Source organism: Lytechinus pictus, chromosome 17, assembly GCF_037042905.1.
Source record: "Lytechinus pictus isolate F3 Inbred chromosome 17, Lp3.0, whole genome shotgun sequence".
Classification (NCBI taxonomy): Eukaryota; Metazoa; Echinodermata; class Echinoidea; order Temnopleuroida; family Toxopneustidae; genus Lytechinus; species Lytechinus pictus.
The window spans coordinates 21,826,547-21,835,256 of NC_087261.1; the positions used below are offsets into that span (position 1 = coordinate 21,826,547).

An 8,710-nucleotide genomic window follows, 5' to 3' on the forward strand; every position below is an offset into this window, starting at 1 on the left:
GCAACGAATGTTTTTTGATGTATCAATAAAGACCATTATTAGTATTAAAATATTAGGCAGCCACTCTAAGGTACCATGACAGAAGTTAGAGTCGGGTCTTTCGTGCAGGAATCCCGCAGACAACCATTCATTACCAATTCTCACATTTAAAGGGGGAGTGAACTGTGTGTGGTCTCTCATTGACTGTGTGTTATAGATATATAGTCTAAAAATATATGTTTCCACATATCTAATAATACTACAGAGAATAAATTGACCTATAATTGCATTAATTGTATAGAGAAACTAAAATGTTTTGAGAGAAAAAGTAATTATTTTGCTACTTGGTAACATAATTATTGCGGTATAAATGTATTAAGTAGTTAACGAGCATGTTATCATTCAAGTGGGTCTATATTACTAGACTACATTGGCATTATGGGTCAGGAAACTGGCCAGGTTTGAGTAGTTGAGGACTCGAGATGGCACTATTGGTTCGTATCTGCCTTAATCATTGACAAAACAATGGGGAATGCAGGAAGCTGCTATGCATGGAAAGACACGTAGGCCCGTATTCTGAACTCAGGTTTAAATCAAACCCTGGTTTCAAGTTGTGGTTTAACCATGAACAGACAATTGGGGCACAAATTCCTCACAGTACATTCCATTTATTAACTCATATGACACCCACATTGTTCAGAATTGTCTGGGAATGCTAAGTGAAGTATTTTTCTTCATTATGACAGTTAAAGGAGACAAAATAGTAAACATAAGAAATATACAATAAACACAGAATATTTTTAATTTTGGCAACCCATAATGGTAGCTGAGATTTAGACCGTGGTCAAAGTAAGACCTGGGCCCTGTTTTACAAAAAGTTGCGATTGATCAATCACAACTATGGACGGCCAGCAACTTCAACATATGTTATGCATGTTGGTTCAAAATATTTTTTAACTATGATGTGAAATCCTGCATTAAATGTTTTCTTGAAAATTCACTGTGCTTCTCTTTGTTTACTAAGGACATTGTGTAAATTACCTGTAGAAAAAATGGTGACACTGATGGATTTTCATAGAGTTACGATTAATTGGATCAATCGTAACTCTTTATAAGACGGGGCCTTGACTTCAGAGTACGAGCCACAATGCATTTAGAGCAGCATTCCTGCTCAAAGGTGCGACACAGACTTGACAAAGTACCTAAGCACAAGCACCAACATTAAAACTATGAATCCCATTCACGCTTACCTTTGCGTCATACTCGGCGAACTTTGCCATCAAGGTTTTGCAATCCAACGAAAAGAGGAGATCATGATCGCTGATTCCGCTCACTGAAATAGGGGAAAGGGCATTAATAATGTGATTTCTTTCTTCAGGGGGGGGGGGGGGGTTCAAAATGAGAGTATAATGCAGCTGTCAGTTGTATGGCAAAATTCTTGACCTCTGGGCATGCTAGGAGTAGTGCGACATGGGCGAGCCATGTCTGCTTTAATACTGATGACTCAAAGTACTGTCAAGGAAGCAAAAGGTCAGTCATGTTTATGACCCTTATGTTCGTCAATGGTTAGTCAAGTACTGTGAGTGTGTCAAATTAAAATTTGCGTCTGAGATGTGTCAATGTTGATAAATGGTGAGTAACTTTTACTGACTAAGGGTGCGTCATGTACCAAATATGTACATTCACATAAGGACAATGATGCAAAATCCCGGGGGTCAAGAGGTGTGTCTCACAACTAACACCTGTATAAGAATTGGGCTTTTTTTGAAAGGATTTGTGAGATGTTAACAGTTTGTTTTATCCGACATTTACCAGTATAGGGAGTGTTGTGGCCCAGTGGATAGTCTCCGGACTTTGAAACGGAGGTTCGTGGGTTCGGATCCCAGCCATGGCGTAATTTCCTTTGGGAAGAAATTGACCCACAATGTGCTGCACTCAACCCAGGTGTGGTAAATAGGTACCAGCAGGAAGGAGTTCTTCAAAGGCCATGAGCACAGGTTGGTGTTTTATAAAAGCTGTTCGTAAATTAAGAGTGACTTTAAGAACGACTGTTGAACATTTATTGTGGTGAATGGTATACACCAACATTTTCATTGACAATGGTATAGCGCATTAGAAAGGATCACCAGTAGTTCTCAAAGTTGCTCTAAAATTACGAACAGCTTTATGAAACAGGCACTCAGAATGATTAATCGGTAGTGTGGTTTAATTTAGCTGGGATAATATAGGAGTACCTTTATAAGCACCTAACAAGGTGGATATGACTGAAATACAAAATACCTTATACATGATCATTATTAATAGTCAGATAACTGTACCAATGGGAGTTCACAGATTAAACAATTAATTAATAATAGGCATTTATATAGCGCCATCTATTTAGTATTATTATCTTCCGAGGCGCACAAGAAAAGAATGAAAAAGTTTGGATGAGTGTCAAAGTGCCATTAACTAATACTGCTAGAAAAGATAAGACTTCAGATAAGATTTGAAGGTCTCCAGTGATGGCATAATTCTTAAATTCAAATTTATTCAAAATTATTCCAGAGAGAAGGTGCTGAAGCAGAGAAAGACCAAGGGGGTGTTTCACAAAGACTTAAGTATGACTTAGAGTTTCACTTAAAGTTGTTCCACAGTTATGTTTGTGCGCATCATGATCTGCACATATTTTACACTCTGCGCGCTGACGTCACAAAGGATGAACAGGTGATTAATCAGCTGTAGGTACGAGCTGATTTTTCTCCTTATCTATTCTGCACTAACTGCAGATCCGGGGGGCGTTTCATGAAAGGACTTGTCGGCGTTTTGTCCGACAAGTCCCATTTTATCCGACAGTTACCATAGGAACAGTGCCTCTCGGCCAATCAACATCAGAGAAAGATGTCAGATCTGACAACTTGTCGGATGAAAATATTGATGAAACGCTCCCCAGTGTGTTATTTTATGAAGTTAATAAACTGGAATTATTCCACGGTCCATTTTTTAATCCCTCTACAATTTCAAAATACTTTACTCTGTAGTGCTGCTAAGTATGACGAATATGACCCCGAGTTTGAATAAATGGTAGAGTGGTTTGGAATTTTTCCTCACATAGATACAAAGCTTTTGGCGCGTTATGGAGTGTTTTAAAATGTACATTTGCTCATAAAAGTGCCAGAGATGATAGTTTGAAAACAACCATATAAACTCATATTTTTTCATGTTTGCACCTCTTAGGTATACCTTCCTCTATATACATCTTTTGCAAAGTTTGGTGAAAATGACATGGGCTTTCAATAAAGCGCAGCATTTATTGTACTTCTCAAGTTTGTTATTGAAATTTCACAATTTTGAGGTTGAGTTTTTGGTATCTTTCGCGCAAGTTCTAAGAACTGAGAGTGTTGTTAGACTTAAAAGAAAAAACAATAATAGCGATATGAATAGATTATCCATCTTAAGGATACAATTATTCATTATATTGCGAAATTTTGATAAAATTTTCATAGATTTTGACTGAGTAATGGAGCTTTAAACTGACTGTTGTGATCTCGTGAGGTCTAAAAATGCCAAATTCTTTTGAATGCCCAATTCGTAAGAACATCCATTTGGATGAACTTTGAAGCTCTATAACAAAAACTCAAGCACATGAACCCATGTTACTTTTTGCATATTTGGATTATTCAGGTGCTCAAGTATCAATGTGCAAAGTATCATGAAAATAACATGGATTTTCAATGTTTGGGAGCAAAACTACGGAACCATAAACCATTCGCAATTTAGACGGTATTATCAGACTTTTGATTGGTTTTGGTGCATTTTGGGCTGTTTTCAAGTCAACTCGCATTACTTTGGGCACCTATATTTTGAAAACGAGCCCATGGAGCACATATTTTTAATGTTTTAACGTCTTCAGAATATATTCCTCTACAAATCTGGAGAGTATGATGAAAGTGACATGGATTTTGAATGTTTAGAAGCAGAACTAACGAACCATTCGTATTTTAGACATTTTTGACAGTATTATACTTGCCCGTTTTAGGCGCATTTTAGACCGTTTCAAGCCAATTCGCAACATTTTGGACACTGATAGTTTAAAAACGAGCGAATGGACCCCATATTCTTAATATTTTAACGTCTTCAAAATATATTCCTCTACATATCTGAAAAGACCGAGGAAAGAGACATGGATTTTGAATGCTTGGGAGCAGAACTTCGAACCATTCGTATTTTAGACATTTTGGACGGTATAAGACTTTGGTCCGATTTAGGCGCATTTTAGACTGTTATAAGCTAATTCGCAACACTTTGGACACTGATCATGCTGATAGTTTAAAAACGAGCTCATGGACCCCATATTTTCAATGTGTTAACGCCTTCAGAATATATCCCTCCATAAATATGCAGAGTATGAGGAAAATGACATGGATGTTTAGTGTTTGGGAGCAGAACTACGGAACCATTCCCTTATTAGACAGTATTATTAGACTTTTGCATGTTTTCGGCGCATTTTAGGCGATTTTCAGGCCAACTCGCAACACTTTGGACACTGATAGTTTGTTAATAGCTCCATGGTTTAACAAGTGGAATGCCTCTGGCTGTCTCAGCTGCATCACGCGATTCAATATACATGTAGCAGCAGTGCTGACTTTGAAAACTACTATAAAATAATTATTCCTTAAAAAACACCATTCATATAATGATACAATACTACGTTCATTAACATTTGACCTTGATCATGTGACCTAAAATTTGTCAGTGATACTTGTTTACCGCTATTTCCACATTTTATACAATATATCTATAAATTTTGAAAGTTATAACAGCAATCTAATAATTACATGTACCTCTAAAATGGCCAAAGTTCAATGACCTTAAATGACCTTTGACTTTGGTCATGTGATCTGAAACTCGCATGAGATGTTCAGTGATACTTAATGACTCTTATATCCAAGTTTTATGAACTAGACCAATATACAGAGTTATAATGGTAATTCAACAAATACCCCCAACATGGCCAAAGTCCATTGACCTTTGACCTTAGTCATGTGACCTGAAACTCGCACAAGATGTTCAGTGATACTTGGTTACTCTTATGTCCACGTTTTATGAACTAGACAAATACACTTACAGATATATCATGGTAATTCAACAAAAACCCATAACATGGCCAAACTTCATTGACCTTAAATGACCTTTGACCTTGGTCATGTGACCGGAAACTCGGACGGGATGTTCAAAGATACTTGATTACTCTTATGGCAAAGTTTCATGAATTAGATTCATAAACTTTCAAAGTCATGATGGTAATTCAACAGATACCCCAATTTGGCCAATGTTCATTGACCCTAAATAAGCTTTGACCTTAGTCATGTGACGTGAAACTCAGGCAGGATGATAAGTAATACTTGAATAACCTAATTTTTAAGTTTCATGAACTAGGTCCATATATTTCTAAGTTATGATGACATTTCAATAACTTAACCTTAGGTTAAGATTTTGATGTTGATTCCCCCAACATGGTCTAAGTTCATTGACCCTAAATGACCTTTTTACCTTAGTCATGTGACCTGAAACTCAGGCAGAATGTTCAGTAATACTTGATTAACCTTATGATGGGTTCAGCGAAGAGCTCAGAGAAAATAAGGTGGTCATATTCAATCCCGAAATGCTTTACCAGTGGTCACAAAATCGTCTCGGCGCAAATCACCTAATACAGCCGTCTGGTGAAATATCAACATTTAAATCGCATGTTTGTTCAAAATGTTTTCTATTGATATACATGCATAGTTGGCTTTGGCAATTCAGGGTTTCATCTGTGTTTCCAAAGAGATGCTGTGCCAATTGTCTGTATTAAAAATAGATAAATTTCCATATAGGTTTTGTTAACTGTATCAGTCACAACTTCTTTGTAAGACGGGACCCAGGTGGAAAGTTACTCTTCGTCATCTTATACATGTACATGTAACAGGCATTATTAGTTACCTATTGGTTTCAGGAATGCAATGTGTTGATCTAGTTCTCTCGAAGACTTTCTTTGCCATGCATGGAGACCTTCCAGCTGTTTCTGTGTAACAGATATCTCGGTGTCTTCAAGCTTAAACAAGTGTCGTAGCTCTTGGCTGGTGAAATACCTAGAACAGAAAGAAGGTTCAATTGTCTACTTGCAAATTAGCAATTTTTTTTGGTCTAATTTATACGTATTCATGTCATATCGATAAAACGTTTAGTAGAAGTTCAATAGAAGCTCAATTGTCTAATTGCAATTTTGCCAATTTTGTCTAATTTATACGTATTCATATCATATCAATAGAAAGTTTAATAAAAGTTCAAAAGAAGCTCAATTATTGTCTAATCGGAATTTAGCCAATTTTGTCTAATTTGTATGTACTCATGTCATATCAATAGAAAGTTCAATAGAAGTTCAATTGTCTAGTTGCATTTAGCCAATTTTGTCTAATTTATACGTATTCATATCAATCGAAAGTGATGTAATAAGTCTAGCTATTACCTGTATGTATCTTTATCAGAATTCTTGAAGTCTGTCTATGGCAGATCTTCTTTTCCATAGTAGTACTATTTAAAACCACAAGAAGCCACTTTAAAGCCAAAGAATATAAAAAAGTGCTATATAATATCCAGCTATTACCTGTATGTATCTTCCTCAGAATTGCCCATTGTTTGCTTGATAAGAGATTCCTTGAAGACCTGTCGACGGTAGATCTTCTCTTCTATCGTCCCGCAGGTGATTAGCCGATAGACTATCACTGACTTGGTCTGGCCAATACGATAGGCTCTGCACACTGCCTGGTTGTCTGTGGATGGGTTCCAGTGTGGATCAACTACACATAAAAAGCCACAACAAGCCACTTAACCCTATAGGTGCCATGAGCCTAATTACATCAGGAGGGCTAAAGATATTCGTTCGACCCAACCCATTCGATTTTTTTTTATTTGATATTGCTGATTGACAAAAGTGTATGAATATGATTCAAAATCTAACACTGATTCTAGAAATGGTAACTACTGAACTTCCTTTGCCCAAATTGGGAAGATATATCAATGATTTGGAACTATTTTTTGACTGGCGGAAGATTGGGGCTATTTTACTGTTTCAGTTGATGAATTTGATCCCATCATAGTTATCTTCATAAATGGCGATTTATTTTTAAAATGAGCTGGCTACGATACCCTTCTCTGGTCAGATATGGAATGTCAGATATATATCCTATCCAAAGGTAGTAAACATTCGACCCTCTAATTTCACATTTATTTTTTATGAATTTTTCTTAAGTGCCATTTTAACACACAAGTCTATGGGGAATGTTTTACGCGCGTGAGACCTATAAAGACATTTTTCGCGGTAAATCCGCCGCGCAAAGATTTGTGGTCGCGTTGCGCGCTGACTTTTTACTTTCAAGTCTCGCGCAACTTTTGAAACCAAAATTGCGACCCCCGGGTACGCAGTTTCGAAATTAAGCAACATTTTGTAAGTGCATGCAGACCCAAAATTCGACCATCGGTCGAACCCATGGTTTATGCAGATTGATAAATGACGCCTTTTTACCGCATATATTTAACAAATAAATCAGGCTTTGAGAAAGTATAGTGGAATTATTTATCCGAGGTTGGTCTTGCAATTACTATTTTTCCCGAGGGGCGAAGCCCCGAGGGAAAATAGTTTTGCCAGTCCGAGGATAAGTATTTTCCACTATGCTTTCGAATTAAACGCCTGATATATTTGTTTTATATCCTACTCTTAATAATTTTTAACCAAAATTGATGCGCTGAGCTTCCAATGTCCGGTTACTTGCGTTGAATTATCTACTTTTCTCCGAGCCACCGCGCTCAGCGGAACGCAGATTAGTGCCTGCGCCGACGCATCACAGGACTTGCCTGGGAGAGAGAGCTCGCTGGCCGGTGCGCCCGAGAGTTTAGCTAAATATCCAGTTTTCTGAAATAATGACGTCAGAATATTGGTATAGCAAAAATATATCGAGGTCTGACGTCACAGAACATCATAGTTGAAATATATTTGGTGACATGATGCTATTTCAACCAATCACTATACAGGATTCAATCTATGTAGGATATTAAGGGAGCTTGTCAAAAGTCCATGCACCGTTCTATACCGTCTTTACTGCATCCGGGTTTTCGCTTCGGCTTTCCTGCCCAACGTTCCCTTCTCTTCAAAGGAACGGCCGCCATCAAAGGCCCATTGATGCCACCGTTCTTTTGTTCGTCTTTCCTGCAAGTCTTAATTTCTGTCGAAAAACCGGAGAATCTATTCTAAATAGCTCCCTCTACGACCAAAACAAAGGCGTGCCTTCATATTTATTGTCGGATCGGAGAGTTCGGGTCACTGTTTTGAACTATGGTTCGCATCTATAATGGAAGTTCGGGTGCATTCATAAAGCCACAGTAGCTTAATCAAAAATCACGCACGTGTCATAAATCGTTACTGATCTTTCGAATTTGCTGCAATAACCATGAAAACCTCCTTTTTCGCATTGGAAGAGGGTCAATTTATGATGTTTTAGGTGGGAAAATAAGATTCCACACATTTTCGTTTCGTAGGCCCAAGCCATTCGTACAATTCACGTCAACTTGGAATATTTATTATTACTCGCATCTGAAACAAGTGTCGGGAGCCCCCCCCAAAAAAAAAATAAATAAATAAATAAATAAATAAAGCGAAGGAAATGGAAAGATGAAATGAATATGACCGGAACAGCTTGGCACTATAAGGCATAGA

At 37.4% G+C, this 8,710-nt stretch overlaps 1 protein-coding gene across 1 annotated transcript; it reads right to left on the reverse strand.

Moving 5' to 3' along the window:
• Positions 1-1,181: 1,181 nt before the first annotated feature.
• On the reverse strand, positions 1,182-8,163 carry LOC135157357 (DNA excision repair protein ERCC-6-like). The gene is made up of 4 exons (XM_064112598.1): positions 8,088-8,163; positions 6,605-6,797; positions 5,941-6,089; positions 1,182-1,312 (listed from the first exon to the last, which is right to left on the reverse strand). The coding sequence occupies exons 1-4, from the start codon at positions 8,161-8,163 to the stop codon at positions 1,182-1,184; spliced, it is 549 nt and encodes a 182-aa protein (XP_063968668.1).
• Positions 8,164-8,710: the final 547 nt, after the last annotated feature.

Coding starts and splice junctions, on each gene's coding strand:
- LOC135157357 (XM_064112598.1), bottom strand. CDS start 8,163: ATGGCGGCCGTTCCTTTGAAGAGAAGGGAACGTTGGGCAGGAAAGCCG. Junction 6,798..8,087: donor ACCCGGATGCAGTAAAGACG/GTATAGAACGGT, acceptor TTTTATGTGTAG/TTGATCCACACTGGAACCCA. Junction 1,313..5,940: donor TGCATTCCTGAAACCAATAG/GTAACTAATAAT, acceptor CCCCTATTTCAG/TGAGCGGAATCAGCGATCAT.